The sequence below is a fragment of the Oncorhynchus clarkii genome, chromosome 22, assembly GCF_045791955.1.
Source record: "Oncorhynchus clarkii lewisi isolate Uvic-CL-2024 chromosome 22, UVic_Ocla_1.0, whole genome shotgun sequence".
Classification (NCBI taxonomy): Eukaryota; Metazoa; Chordata; class Actinopteri; order Salmoniformes; family Salmonidae; genus Oncorhynchus; species Oncorhynchus clarkii.
The window spans coordinates 15,299,255-15,313,995 of NC_092168.1; the positions used below are offsets into that span (position 1 = coordinate 15,299,255).

Below are 14,741 nucleotides of genomic sequence, written 5' to 3' on the forward strand. Positions count from 1 at the left end.
TTACATCAAATCAATCATACATTGCTGATATAGGCAATCGCACATAGACTTGCATTCTCTCTGAGGAATAAATCAATAGGCATAGTAAATGGCCGGAAAATACATTTCATGCCCAAATGAAAATCGTGTTAAATGGTATTAATTATGACTTGGAGCACATCGCAGCCCCCATGTGTCTTGTATTTGCGATTAGGGATTCGTGTCTTATCAAATATCTAATTAATCTCCGAGACAATCATTTGTTCAGCTTTACTTTATCTGGGGGCTTCCGAGGGGGTTTTGATGACAAAAGGACTCCTGAATATTTATTTTAATTGTCCAAATTAACTGCTTTAATTTGCATGTCAAACGGAAAGATTGCAGTCCAATAATAATGACACAGCATCTCTAAGCTTTCCTAGAAACTATACACTTGATTTGATGTTATGGGAACTGTTTAAAAAAAAAATTAAAAAGGAAAGAAGAAGGGGTAAAAAGCCATATGCAAATGTTGAATTTGAAATGCTCTTGTCGCGGCGCAGTCAAATGGTCCCTGCGTGTTATTTGAATATCAGTGGCCCCGTACTGAAAGGGTTCAAGGATGCTCTCTGAATTCTTTGTGCTTACCCAGTGCAGCGTCCGATCTCAAAGAAAAACCCGGGGAATAATTACAGCGTGAGCCCAGGCCTGGGAATACATTAGGGAGAGGCATCTCATCCAGACAACCTCTTCATGAAGAGGAAGTTCAATTGACCAGAAGGCAATGGAGGGAAATTATTTTCATTTCCCTTTGTGTGGCTGGGTTTAAAAGAGAGAGATCAGGAAAACAACGACCAAAAATAACATTGACATGTTCTATAATGATCACCAAATTTGAGTTCAAGAATAAACAACTAAAACTGAAGACTAAAATGCCTAAAAAAAACAAAGGCATATATCATATATTTAGCATTTAATATCAATGTGACATTTTAAATGCGCAGGCATGATTTAAAATAAAATAGGCCCATTCAAAATCAGGCTATAGACTAACAAATAATAAATCAATGCAACCTGCAGTTGCAAGTGTGCTTATTTTTTAAATGATAAATTAGCTGTTTATTTGCAGTGACTTTCTGATGTTATTTTTTCTTCTTCTGGAAAATATTTTTCATAAAACATTTTGTATTATACTGTAAATCATTAACATAGTTTGCAATTATATGGCTACAATAGGTGGTTCAAATCAAAACGATAAGTGCGTCCAAATGCTTTTGGGAGAGAGACGCCTGGTGTTGCGGACAGTAAGTGCTGTCAGTTAGCGCTTTGTTGCTTTCCCTGGAATGCCCTCTCACTGAGCATTAGGCAGAAGTCATCTTTGTTTTCAAGCCGCAATAAAAGAGAGAGATCAAAGAAGAGAACCAGTGCGACGTTACGGGACACATTTCGCTGCTAAAGGGCTCACGCCAGTCTCCTCGTCCCCAGGGTAAAAACAATGTCCGTCATCTCACAATGGAAGATGGCAAAAATATTTTTCTTGTGATAATGACAAAATTACAATTAATCAAACCAATTGGATAGCCTAAAGCATTTGAAGTATAGGCTTATATATGCACACCTCCCTGCATTATTGGAGTTAAATTGGCTACACAGAATATACAAATCTGAAGCGACTGAAACAAAACGTGCAAGTAATTCTCGACTTTTTTTGATCAGGAATGATCAAAGCATATCATATCGACATTAGTTATCCATCTAAGCTAATTGCTATGGCTTTTCCAAAAATATATGGCTCCCAAACAAATACGGACTCGTAGGTTACACTGTTCATTAGGTCAAATGAACCCCAATGACCTCATGGTTTCTTCGGTTTTGTCCATCATGGTGATCTTGTCATGCAGGCAGCTTACAAGTAATATCTAAAGACCAATAGGCACGCAGTGTTGCGTAAATCATGCATTGAGTTTTACACTAAAGGTAAAATTACATGCATCGACTTCAATTCGGAATTGGGTCTTCAGTGTTAAAACATTTGAAACAAACTTGAGTTCTACACACGAATCACGTATGCAGGCATACTCATATGGATCGCATAGGCTACTGAACACTCAAGAGATTGAATGCCATTAGTCAACCATGCTCCTGTTTAGGGCACTTGTTGCAAAATACCATTGTGAAACAAGCTACATAATTAGGCTAGACTTGTAACAAATGTGATGAAACACGGTTACAAGCATGTGGGAACATAACAGTTTCCCACTGGGCACAGACATAATTTGTTTTGTTCAGTAATGTCTAGTTCTGATTTACATTTGGTTGAGTTGTCAACTAATGTGATATAAACAAAACAATTCACCATGCCATTTGATTTAGGGTAAAAGTTCGGTGAAAAAAATGCCAAATCCATTACTTTGACAATCAGTTTTCGACGTTGGTTCAACGTCACATAATGTTGTTGTTTAAATAACGTGGGGAAACATTGATTCAAAAAAAAAAAAAAAAATTGCCCAGTGGGTTGTTACACTTTCACTAAACCAAAATATTTTCATTAAGATTTGCTATAATATTCTTTTAGTATTTTGCAGTTATCATGAATAAAATGACAACCATGAAGTGCATGCAAGACAATGTGACAAATATTTCTGTGGTTCAAATTATTTTTCATCTACTGCTGCCCTCTAGTGGAGGAAAATAACATTTGAGGGCCTTCGCTCTCATGATGCTGTAGCAGTCAAATAGCAGGTAACATCAAAACATGACCAATAATGTGCAGGCTACTAAAACTTTGGTTTCTATGTGTTGTTTAATGTTTAATAAAGTGACCACACTTAAAGAAAAAAAAAACATTTTACAGTAGCATCATAAAACATTGAAAACATTACACGTTCGTGTCGAAAAAGATTCACTTTGTTTGTTGCCAGCAAAATAAAGAGGTATGCCATTACTGTCCCACTTTGTAAGATTGTCTACTCTCACAGTTTAGCGCTTTCTCTCAGCTCTATCTCGGCTTCTGGCTCTTTTCTCCCTCCCTCGGCCCGTACTCCTGCTTCTACTCCTTTCTTTACCTCCCCTCTCTCTCCCTCTCTCGTGGCTTCTACTCCTCTCTTTACCTCCCCTCTCTCTCCCTCTCTCGTGGCTTCTACTCCTCTCTTTACCTCCCCTCTCTCTCCCTCTCTCGTGGCTTCTACTCCTCTCTTTTGCTGCTTTATCCTTCGCTCCATCTCTGCTCCTATTCCTCTCTCGTCTACTTTTCCCCTCATCCCTACTGTGAACCTGGTCTTTACCTCTCTCACGGCTCCTGCTTCCTTCTGGGCCAGGCTGGGAGCTGCAGCTGGTTTTCTGCCTCTCCCTGCTGTCGTGTCTGTGTCTCTCCTGACGTTCTTCCACCCTCATCTTTCTCTCTGGACTGTACTTTCTGCCCTCGCTCCTGCCTGGCTCAGCCCTCGTTTGTTTCTTCTCTCTGGTATCGTCTTCGTGCCGTTTCGGTCTGGAGGTTGGGCTCCGTGACCTGCTCCTGTGAGAGGCGGCCTTGGTCTTACTGTTGACTAGTCCCTCACTCTTCGTGTTATCACAACAGGAGTCCTTTCTCTTGTCCTTCTTCTTCTTCTTCTTTTTCTTCTGGCTCTTAGAGTTGCTGTCAGAGTCTGAGTCACTGTCACCATCACTGCTGCTGCTACTTTCACTGGAGCTATCACTATCATGCTTCTTCTGCTTTCCTTTACTCTTCTTCTTCTTCTTTTTGCCCTTCTTGTCTTTCTTCTTCTCCTTCTTTTCTAGACGATCCAGTTTCCTTTAAAAAAAGAAAGACAATATATATTTTTAGTAGATCACGTTTACTTTTATTTTTGAATGAATCATCCTGTCTTATTTTACAATGAGCATACTTTCATCCAAAACAACTACATCTATGAATGAATGCTCTCCTACCGGAGGAGCTTCTCTTTCTGTTTAGTAGTCAACGACTTCAGGAATTCAACCTCCGGATCCTCCTCTTCTTCACTGGCGACATACTCCTATAGCAGGAAAACAATGAACAATAAGTCGAACACAATTCAAGATAATTAAAGAGCAAATACTAACTAAGCGTGCATATACATTTCATGTAGAAGATATGTCACAAATGGTTAGAGGAAGCAAGTAAGACAAGAATAACATCTGCTGAACAAAAATACAAATGCAACAATTTCAAAAGATTTTTACTGAGGTACAGTTCATAAGGAAAACAAAAAAAATCTGTCAATTGAAATAAATTCATTAGGCCCTCCCTAATCTACAGATTTCACATGACTAGGAATACAGATATGCATCTATTGGTCACAGATAAGGGCATGGATCAGAAAACCAGTCAGTATCTGGTGTGAGCACCATTTGACTCATGCAGCACGACACATCTCCTTCACATGGAGTTGATCAGGCTGTTGATTGTGGCCTGTGGAATGTTGTCCCACTCCTCTTCAATGGCTGTGTGAAGTTGCTGGATATTGTCAAGAACTGGAACACGCCGTCATACACGACGATCCAGAGCATCTCAAACATGCTCAATGGTTGACAAGTCTGTTGAGTATGCAGGCCATGGAAGAACTGCGACATTTTCAGCTTCTAGGATTTATGTACAGATCCTGCAACATGGGGCCGTGCATTTTCATGCTGTGTAACAGTATAACTTTAGACCGTCCCCTCGCCCATACCCGGGTGTGAACCAGGGACCCTCTGCACACATCAACAACAGTCACCCACGAAGCATCGTTACCCATCGCTCTACAAAAGCCGCGGCCCTTGCAGAGCAAGGGGAACCACTACTTCAAGGTCTCAGAGCAAGTGACGTCACCGATTGAAACGCTATTTAGCGCGCACCACCGCTAACTAGCTAGCTATTTCACATCCGTTACAGCTGCAACATGAGGTGATGGCGGCAGATTAATGGCACGACAATGGGCCTCAGGATCTCGTCACGGTATCTCTGTGCATTGAAATTGCCATCAATAAAATGCAATTGTGTTTGTTGTCAAGGGCTTAAGCCTGCCCACACAATAACCCCACCATGGGGCACTCTGTTCACAACAGCAAACCGCTCACCCACACGATGCCATACATTCTGTCTGCCATCTGCCCAGTACAGTTGAAACCGGGATTCATCCGTGAAGAGTTCACTTCTCCAACTGGCCATTGAAGGTGAGCATTTGCCCACTGAAGTCGGTTACGATGCCGAACTGCAGTCAGGTCAAGACTCTGGTGAGGAGGACGAGAACGCAAATGAGCTTTCCCAAGACGGTTTGACAGTTTGTGCTGAACGTCTTTGGTTGTGCAAACCCACAGTTTCATCAGCTGTCCGGGTCGCTGGTCTCAGACGATCCCACAGGTGAAGAAGATGGATGTGGAAGCCCTGGGCTGGTATGGTTACACGTGGTCTGCGATTGTGAGGCCCGTTGTATGTACGGTCAAATTCTCTAAAACGATGTTGAGGCGACTAATGGTAAAGAAATTAACAATTTCTGGCAACAGCTCTGGTGGACATTCCTGCAGTCAGCATTCCAATTGTACACTCCCTCAAAACTTGAGACATCTGTGGCATTGTGTTGTGTGACAAAACTGCACATTTTAGAGTGGTATTTTATTGTCCTCAGCACAAGGTGCACCTGTGTAATGATACTTTAATCAGCTTCTTGATATGCCACGCCTGTCAGGTGAATGGATTATCTTGGCAACAGCAAATTTCTCACTAACAGGGATGTAAACAAATTTGTGCTCAACATTTGAGAGAAATAAGCTTTTAGTGTATATGGAAAATCTCTGGGATATTTTATTTCAGCTCATGAAACATGGGACCAACACTTTACATGTTCCGTTTATATTTTTGTTCATTATATATACCACCGCATCTTGTGTTGCAACAATCCTATAATTTCCACAGTTAGTCAATTGGTCACATGTGATGAGACTAATGTTAAACTTGAAGCGACTGGAATAGTGGTTTGGTTTACTCTGATAATTGGGCAGTTTGCAGCAATCACATTTAGACCAGGGATTTGCCATGGGTATTGTTGGTGTTTTTCTTCAGGGGGAGAAGATGAGCAGAAGATTACCTGCGATGGATCACAAACAGTAGAATTTCTCCCAAGGACACATTTCTTCAGGGCAAATCCACTGTTCCGCATCTCCGCCATTAACTCAGAGGGGTGCATTGACGGACCTGTTAGCACAAATCACAGCCTCAAAGTCCCGTTGATGTCTGACCACATCTACCACGGCCTCCACAGTGGGGAATTCAGGGGTGGCTTTGTTAACAGAAAGGGATACCAAATCAACTCACTCGTCGTCTTTTGGTTGAGAAAATCATACAATATCATTCTCCCAAAGCAGTGGTTAGGGGAATCAGAATACACAATACTTTCATTTTTCTCCCAGCACAGGAGGGGCTCCATTATGGCCTACACTATCAACGCCATTCACAGGACTGTCCCACGGTAAACATTACTTGACTAATCCACTTCCTGATTGTAGCAGTCAGAATCAGCTCCACAGGACACCAGGAACGATAGCAACTACTGCTACATGGTACAGACTAGAGCTGGGTGATATTTACAAAAATCCACATTGCAATAAACTGCCTGAATTGACACGATAACAAATAGAACGATAAGTTTATAACAATGTGCACCACAGATTTTAAAATTATAATTTAAACTACTACTGCTAGTTTGAGGGCTGTAGCCATCAGTTGTCCTATTAACACATCACCCATATTAGAAACGGATTTCATTTCAAACTTCACATTTCTCTATATAGGCTACTTATCATAATGAACCAAATCAGCAAAATGCCTGCGATAAGTATTTGGTATCGATAATTCAATTTATTGTCCCAGCTCTAGTATAGACTTTTCACAAATATACAATGTAATAGTGAATTATATTCTATTGGACAAATTATTATAGAATTTTTTTGTGTGCCATAGGTGCATCATACAAGTTCTTTATTCAAATTATTTCAAAGGAATTGGTGAAGATATAATTTTGTCGTTGAGAATTAAAATATGAATTCTTCATAAACCATTACGTCTGTGAAATACTATTCATAATTACCAGCCGGCTAACTTTTTTTTAACCTCTACTTACCCTGATAGGTCAATTAAAAACAGATTGTTTTTTGTACCTGCTTCCTCTGTGGGTGCAGCGCTGGCATTGATCCCAGACAGGCCGAAGAGAGGGCACTCTCTGTCTGTATTCACATGGCCCCATTTGTGACACTTGATGCATCTCACGTTGCGAACCTGAGAACCACAGGTGATTAGACTGAACTTACATCCATTCATTCCATCACTCATACCTATAATAGGACCTGCTACGCAGGTATGCATGACGTAACGTAAATAAACACATTGTAATCCCCAGTTCAACATGATCCTTTTCCTTTAGCGCCACCAAGTGTCAAATTCCAACACACGTTTGTTAACAGAAGAGTATTTAGCGCTGACGATGATGATATTAAAACAGCAGATTGTTATCAATAGTTAAATTAAACATAAATGGGCAAATTAATCTATTATATAAAGGTTCACACACACAGACACAACCAGTCAAAAGTTGGGACACACCTACTCATTCCAAGCCTTTATTTATTTTTTACTATTTTCTACATTGTAGAAAAATAGGGAAGACATCAAAACTATGAAATAACACATATGGAATCATGTGGTAGCCAAAAAAAAAAAGTGTTAAACAAATGTTATAATTCAGAATATTCAAAGTAGCCACCCTTTGCCTTGCCAGCTTTGCACACTCTTGGAATTTCAATTTCTCAAACAGCTTCATGAGGTAGTCACCTGGAATGAATTTCAATTAACAGGTGTGCCTTGTTAAAAATTAATTTGTGGAATTTATTATCTTCTTAATGCATTTGAGCCAATCAGTTGCGTTGTGACAAGGTAGGGGTGGTATACAGAAGATGGCACTATTTGGTAAAAAACCAAGTCCATATTATGGCAAGAACAGCTCAAATAAGCAAAGAGAAACGACAGTCCATCAAAACTTCTTAAGGCTAGGGGGCGATATTTTCACATCCGAATGAAAAGCGTGCCCAAAGTAAACTGCCTGCTACTCAGGCCCAGAAGCTAGGATATGCATATTATTAGTAGATTTGGATAGAAAACACTGAAGTTTCTAAAACTGTTTGAATGATGTCTGTGAGTATAACAGAACTTATTTGGCAGGCGTAACCCTGAGGACAAACCATCCAGGATTTTTTTTGTTTGAGGTCACTCTTTTCAATGGGTTTTCTATGGGGATCTGGATTTCTAAGGCACTTGCAGTTCCTATCGCTTCCACTAGATGTCAACAGTCTTTAGAACTTGGTTGATGTTTTTCCTTTGTGTAATGAAGTAGTAGTGCAGTTCAGAACGAGGGCCGAGTGAAGTGTACTGTTTGTTAGAGGCGCGTGACCTGAAAGCACGCTCCACTTTGTTTTCGTCATGTATTGAACACAGTTTATCCCATCTTAAATTTTGATTATTTACGTTAAAAATACCTAAAGTTGTATTAGGAAAGTTATTTGAAATGTTTGGAATAAGTTTACAGGTAACTTACTAGATATTTTGTAGTCATGTTGCGCGAGTTGGAACCGGTGTTTTTCTGGATCAAATGCGCCAAATAAAATTGACATTTTGGATATATAACGACGGAATTTATCGAACAAAAGGACCGTTTGATGTTTATGGGACATTTTGGAGTGCCAAAAAAAGAAGATCTTCAAAGGTAAGGCATGAATTATATCGATAATTATGAGTGTTGTGTCGCGCCCGGCGGGTTAAAATATGAATGTCGTGTGTTTGTTTGGTGGGGTGCTATCCTCAGATAATCGCATGGTTTGCTTTCGCCGTAAAGCCTTTTTGAAATCTGACACGTTGGCTGGATTCATTTGGTGTATTGAAAGTGTGATTTCATGAAAGTTGAATATTTATAGTAATTTAATTTGAATTTGGTGCTCTGCCATTTCACCGGATGTTGTCAAATCAATCCCGTTAATGAGATTTGATCCCTAAGAAGTTAACTTCTCTAGGGTAGGTGGCAGCATTCGGAGTTTTGGATGAAAAGCATGCCCAAATTAAACAGCCTGCTACTAGGGCCCAGAAGATATGATATGCATATAACTGGTAGATTTGGATAGAAAACACTCTAAAGTTTCCAAAACTGTTAAAATAGTGTCTGTGAGTATAACAGAACTGATTTGGCAGGCGGAAATCTGAGAAAAATCCTTTCAGGAAGTATTTTTTTTTGTTGGTTTTGTAGTTTTCTTTTCAATGCCATTACAGTATCCATTGACTTAGGACTCAAATTGCAGTTCCTATGCCTTCCACTAGACGTCAACAGTCTTTAGAAATTGTTTCAGGCCTGTATTCTGATAAATGAGGGAGTAAGACCAGTCTGAATGAGTGGACCCTACAGTATCACAGAGCTTTTTCATTCGCAATTCCGAGTGCCTTTCTTGTATACCTTTTATATATATTTATACCTTTTATATTGACAACGTTATTGTCCGGTTGAAATATTATAGATCATTTAGGCTAAAAACAACCTGAGGATGGAATATAAACATCGTTTGACATGTTTCTATGAACTTTACGGATACAATTTAGATTTTTTTGTCTGTCTGTTTTGACTGCGTTTGAGCCTGTGGATTACTGAAGAAAACATGCGACCAAAACGGAGGTTTTTGGATATAAAGAGACTATATCGAACAAAAGGAACATTTATTGAGTAAATTAATGTCTCCTGAGTGCAACCATACAAAGATCAAAGGTAAGGGATTAATTTTATCTCTATTTCTGACTTGTGTAACTCTTCTACTTGGCTGGTTACTGTTTGTAATTATTTGTCTGCTGGACTATGTTCTCAAATAATCGTAAGGTATGCTTTTGCCGTAAAGCCTTTTTTAAAATCTGACACCGTGGTTGGATTCACAAGAAGTTAATCTTTAAACCTATGTAAAATATGTTTTGTTTTCTGAATTTTTATAATGAGTATTTCTGTATTTGAATTTGGCGCTCTGCAACCTCACTGGATACCCTAGAGGTTAACTGCACCTCAGATTGCAGCCCAAATAAATGCTTCACAGAGTTCAAGTAACAGACATCAACTGTTCAGAGGAGACTGCGTGAAATATTGATTTGTCTAACACTTTTTTTGGTTACCACATGACTCCATAGTTTTGATGTCTTGTTCACTATTATTCTACAATGTAGAAAATATACAAAATAATGAAAAACCCTTGAATGAGTAGATGTTCTAAAACCTTTGAACGGTAGTGTATATTCACCTGAATTCCAAATGGTTGATCCCTAATAGCCATGTCATCCTTGGCATACCTAAAAAGATGAAAGAGAAAGTATCAACAAATATACATTTAAACTCAAGTCATCTAAATGTTTGTACCGATCAACACAATTACAAACTTACTTCTCTCGAGGGGCCGTCTTTTGCCACTCAAACTTGTATTCTGATTCACCTTCCTATAAGAGAAGACACAACGTATAGAACATTAATAAGATATGCCTACATATCTTGCATCACTCATCTCATATGTATATACTGTATTTGATACCATCTATTGCATCTTGTTTATGGCGCTCTGTCATTGCTCATCCATATATTTATTTGTACATATTCCTTTACTTAGATGTGTGTATTAGGCAGTTGTTGTGGAATTGTTAGATTACATGTTAGATATAGCTGCACTGTTGGAACTAGAAGCACAAGCATTTTGCCACACTCGCATTAACATCTGCTAACCATGTGTATGTGACCAATAAAATGTGATTTGAATAATAAACCAACACCTTTTTTCCTTTAAATCTACAACATTTACCAGAGTATAAATGAACAAAAATCTAAACACAACATGGAACAATTTCAAAGATTTTACTAAGTTACAGTCCATAGAAGGAAATCAGTCAATTATAATAAATTCATTAGGCCCTAATCTATGGATTTCACATGACTGGGCAGGGGCGCAGCCATGGGTGGACCTGGGAGGGCATGGACCCACCCACTTGGGAGCCAGGTCCACCCACTGGGGAGAAAGATCCAGCCAATCAGAATGTGTTGTTCCTCACAGAAGGGCTTTATTGCAGACAGAAATACTCCTGAGCACCTTGTCAGCTCGGGGGATTCAATCTTGCAACCTTACAGTTAACTAGTCCAACGCTCTAACCACCTGCTTACATTGCACTCCACGAGGAGACTGCCTGTTACACGAATGCAGTAAGCCAAGGTAAGTTGCTAGCTAGCATTAAACGTATCTTATAAAAAACAATCAATCAATCAATCACTAGTTAACTACACATGGTTGATGATATTACAAGTTTATCTAGCGTGTCCTGCGTTGCATATAATCGATGCGGTGCGTATCGTTGCTCCAATGTGTACATAAACATCAATGTCTTTCTTAAAATCAACACAGAAGTATATTTTTAAACCTGCATATTTAGCTAAAAGAAATCCAGGTTAGCAGGCAATATTACCCACGTGAAATTGTGTCACTTCTCTTGCGTTCATTGCGCGCAGAGTCAGGGTATATGCAACAGTTTGGGCCGCCCAATTTGCCAGAATTTGACGTAATTATGACATAACATTGAAGGTTGTGCAATGTAACAGGAATATTTAGACTTATGGATGCCACCCGTTAGATAAAATACGGAACGGTTCCGTATTTCACTGAAAGAATAAACGTCTTGTTTTCGAGATGATAGTTTCCGGATTCGACTATATTAATGACCTAAGGCTCGTATTTCTGTGTGTTATTAAGTTATAATTAAGTCTATGATTTGATAGAGCAGTCTGACTGAGCGATGGTAGGCAGCAGCAGGCTCGTAAGCATTCATTCAAACAGCACTTTCGTGCGTTTGCCAGCAGCTGTTTATGACTTCAAGCCTATCAACTCCCGAGATTAGGCTGGTGTAACCGATGTGAATTGGCCAATTGGCTAGTTAGCACGCACCCCGCTAATAGCGTTTCAAACGTCACTCGCTTTGAGACTTGGAGTGGTTGTTCCCCTTGCTCTGCATGGGTAACGCTGCTTCGAGGGTGGCTGTTGTCGTTGTGTTCCTGGTTCGAGCCCAGGTAGGAGCGAGGAGAGGGACGGAAGCTATACTGTTACACTGGCAACACTAAAGTGCCTATAAGAACATCCAATAGTCAAAGGTTAATGAAATACAACTGGTATAGAAAGAAATAGTGCTATAATAACTACAACCTAAAACTTCTTACCTGGGAATATTGAAGACTCATGTAAAAAGGAACCACCAGCTTTCATATGTTCTCATGTTCTGAGCAAGGAACTTAAACGTTAGCTTTCTTACATGGCACTTTTACTTTCTTCTCCAACACTTTGTTTTTGCATTATTTAAACCAAATTGAACATGTTTCATTATTTATTTGAGGGTAAATTGATTTTATTGATGTATTATATTAAGTTAAAGTAAGTGTTCATTCATTAATTTTTATTTTATTTTTTATAAATTGGCCGATTAATCAGTATCTGCCTTTTTTGGTCCTCCAATAATCGGTATCGGCATGGAAAAATCATAATCGGTCGACCTTTAGTAATGACCATGCTGTTTAATCAGCTTCTTGATATGCCACACTAGTCAGGTAGATGGATTATCTTGGCAAATGAGAAATGCTCACTAACAGATATGTAAAACAAATTTGTGCACAAAATTTGGTGGAGTAAAAATATTTTTGTGCATATTGAAAAATGTGGGGATCTTTTATTTCAGCTCATGAAAAATGAGACCAATGTACATGTTGTTTATTTTTGTTCAGTGTATTAATGCTTTCTTAGAGAAGTCTAAGCCTCTGAACAAGAGAGGGATTTTAAACATGAGGTGCTTACCTCTTTGGTCTCTTCTTCTCAGTAGAGTGGAGAGTGCGTGAGAAAAGAGAGCAGAGATCAGTGGAAAGTCATATGGTTTGTTTTGTATGGTGAAAAAATGCCCATCTAAAGCAGCAGAACCAGGATTGATGTAGTTACCTTTGTCTGCCCCAGGTGGCGCTTCATACATGAAGTTGAGACCATTTTTCACACGATCATCTCCCATCAACAGTCTAAGGAGAAAGGTTTTAACAGCCGAAACGTCAGACAACGGGTTTCAATCGGTTATGTGATCAATTAGAGCTGTGATTTTACACAATACAAAATTTAGGTATACATTTATATGACAAGTACACCAACTTCCAGTGGTTAAATAATGAGAGACTAATAAGAGGTCCTATGTAAAGGCATAATTGAGATCCAAGTATCTGGATCATGTTATGCAGCCACAGATCCTTAGGAATATCTGTAACCCACCTGTTGTTGTAGGTGTCTTGTTCTTTTAGGTAAGAATTCATGAGGTCCTCCTGCTTCTTCTTCTCGAATGTTAATTTCTGCTCTGCTATCCATACCTGTACAATGGTAAAATGGATAACATTGAGAATAGCCAAGTCATATTTGTATCCTAGTAAACACACTGTATCTATGGGACATAGCTAGCAAGCTATCTTTCTGAATGTTACATAATGTAGTTAGCTAGCTAATGTGCTAGTCAACAACTGTTGTTAGCCCCCAGATGGTGAAGGTCGGAAACAACTCCACTTCGCTGATCCTCAACACTGGGGCCCCACAAGGGTGTGTGCTCAGCCCCCTCCTGTACTCCCTGTTCACCCATGACTGCGTGGCCATGCACGCCTCCAACTCAATCATCAAGTTTGCAGACGACACAACAGTAGTGGGCTTGATTCCCAACAACGACTAGACAACCTACAGGGAGGAGGTGGGGGCACTCAGAGTGTGGTGTCAGGAACATCTCACTCAACATCAACAAAACAAAGGAGATGATTGTGGACTTCAGGAAACAGCAGAGGCCACTGTAATAATGTTTACATATCTTACATACTCATCTCATGTTAATACTGTATTTTATCTATTGCATCTTGCCTACGCTGCTCGGTCATTGCTAATCCATATATTTATATGTACATATTCTTATTCCATCCCTTTAGATTTGTGTTTATTAGGTAGTTGTGGAATTGTTAGATTACTTGTTAGATATTACTGGATTGTCGGTACTAGAAGCACAAGCATTTCGCTACACTCGCATTAACATCTGCTAACCATGTGTATGTGACCAATAACGTACAATTTGATTTGTTAGCTAGCTAGCCTCATACTGGCTTGCCAATGTTAGCTGACTGATTTAACGAAACTATATGCCTATAGTAGCTAGCTAGAGATCATTATTCGCATAAGTAAATAAGATGTGTGATACGTTCAAATTGGAAATACATTTTCTTCAGCTAGCTAGATAACTGTTAGCTTGCCAAATCCAAATGAGGTTATATACGTCAGTTAGCTAACCAAGCTAGTTACTTCCTGGTGAGCAAATCTATACCAAAGATTTGCCACTTACCTTTTTTATATTTGACTTAGATGCAGGGTGAAAATCTTTCTTGCACATAAAATTAGCAAAAGACTTCCCCATGATTGAAGAATATTAGTTCGCTAGCTAGGGGATTAAATGCGAAATGTTGTCAAACTCGTCCTGACAAAAACAAAACTCTCGTTACTAGTTACCACAGCCACAAAGTGATAAACCCCGCATATTTGTAGAATTTATTATTCTTAAAATGTGATTTCAACTTAACTTTAACCCTAATATTAACCACACTGTGGATCTTATGCCTAACCATGAATTAAGAGCAAAAATTTTGTTTTCATTCATTTTTACGATATTACTAATTTGTGACTGT

General features: G+C 39.2%; 1 protein-coding gene across 1 annotated transcript; it reads right to left on the reverse strand.

The window, feature by feature from the left end:
* Window positions 1-1,125: 1,125 nt before the first annotated feature.
* Window positions 1,126-14,566, reverse strand: LOC139380524 (corepressor interacting with RBPJ, CIR1). The gene is made up of 10 exons (XM_071123257.1): window positions 14,402-14,566; window positions 13,303-13,397; window positions 12,985-13,058; window positions 12,847-12,860; window positions 10,410-10,462; window positions 10,270-10,318; window positions 7,111-7,228; window positions 6,042-6,148; window positions 3,886-3,971; window positions 1,126-3,748 (listed from the first exon to the last, which is right to left on the reverse strand). The coding sequence occupies exons 1-10, from the start codon at window positions 14,471-14,473 to the stop codon at window positions 2,938-2,940; spliced, it is 1,479 nt and encodes a 492-aa protein (XP_070979358.1). The 5' UTR covers window positions 14,474-14,566; the 3' UTR covers window positions 1,126-2,937.
* Between the last annotated feature and the right edge of the window lie 175 nt (window positions 14,567-14,741).

Bases quoted from the DNA above. Each gene is read 5' to 3' on its own strand.
- LOC139380524 (XM_071123257.1), bottom strand. From the start codon at position 14,473: ATGGGGAAGTCTTTTGCTAATTTTATGTGCAAGAAAGATTTTCACCCT. The intron at 13,059-13,302 runs GTGGGTTACAGA...CTTTCTCCTTAG, and splicing joins CAAGACACCTACAACAACAG to ACTGTTGATGGGAGATGATC. The intron at 7,229-10,269 runs GTGAATATACAC...TGTGGTTCTCAG, and splicing joins ATCAACCATTTGGAATTCAG to GTTCGCAACGTGAGATGCAT.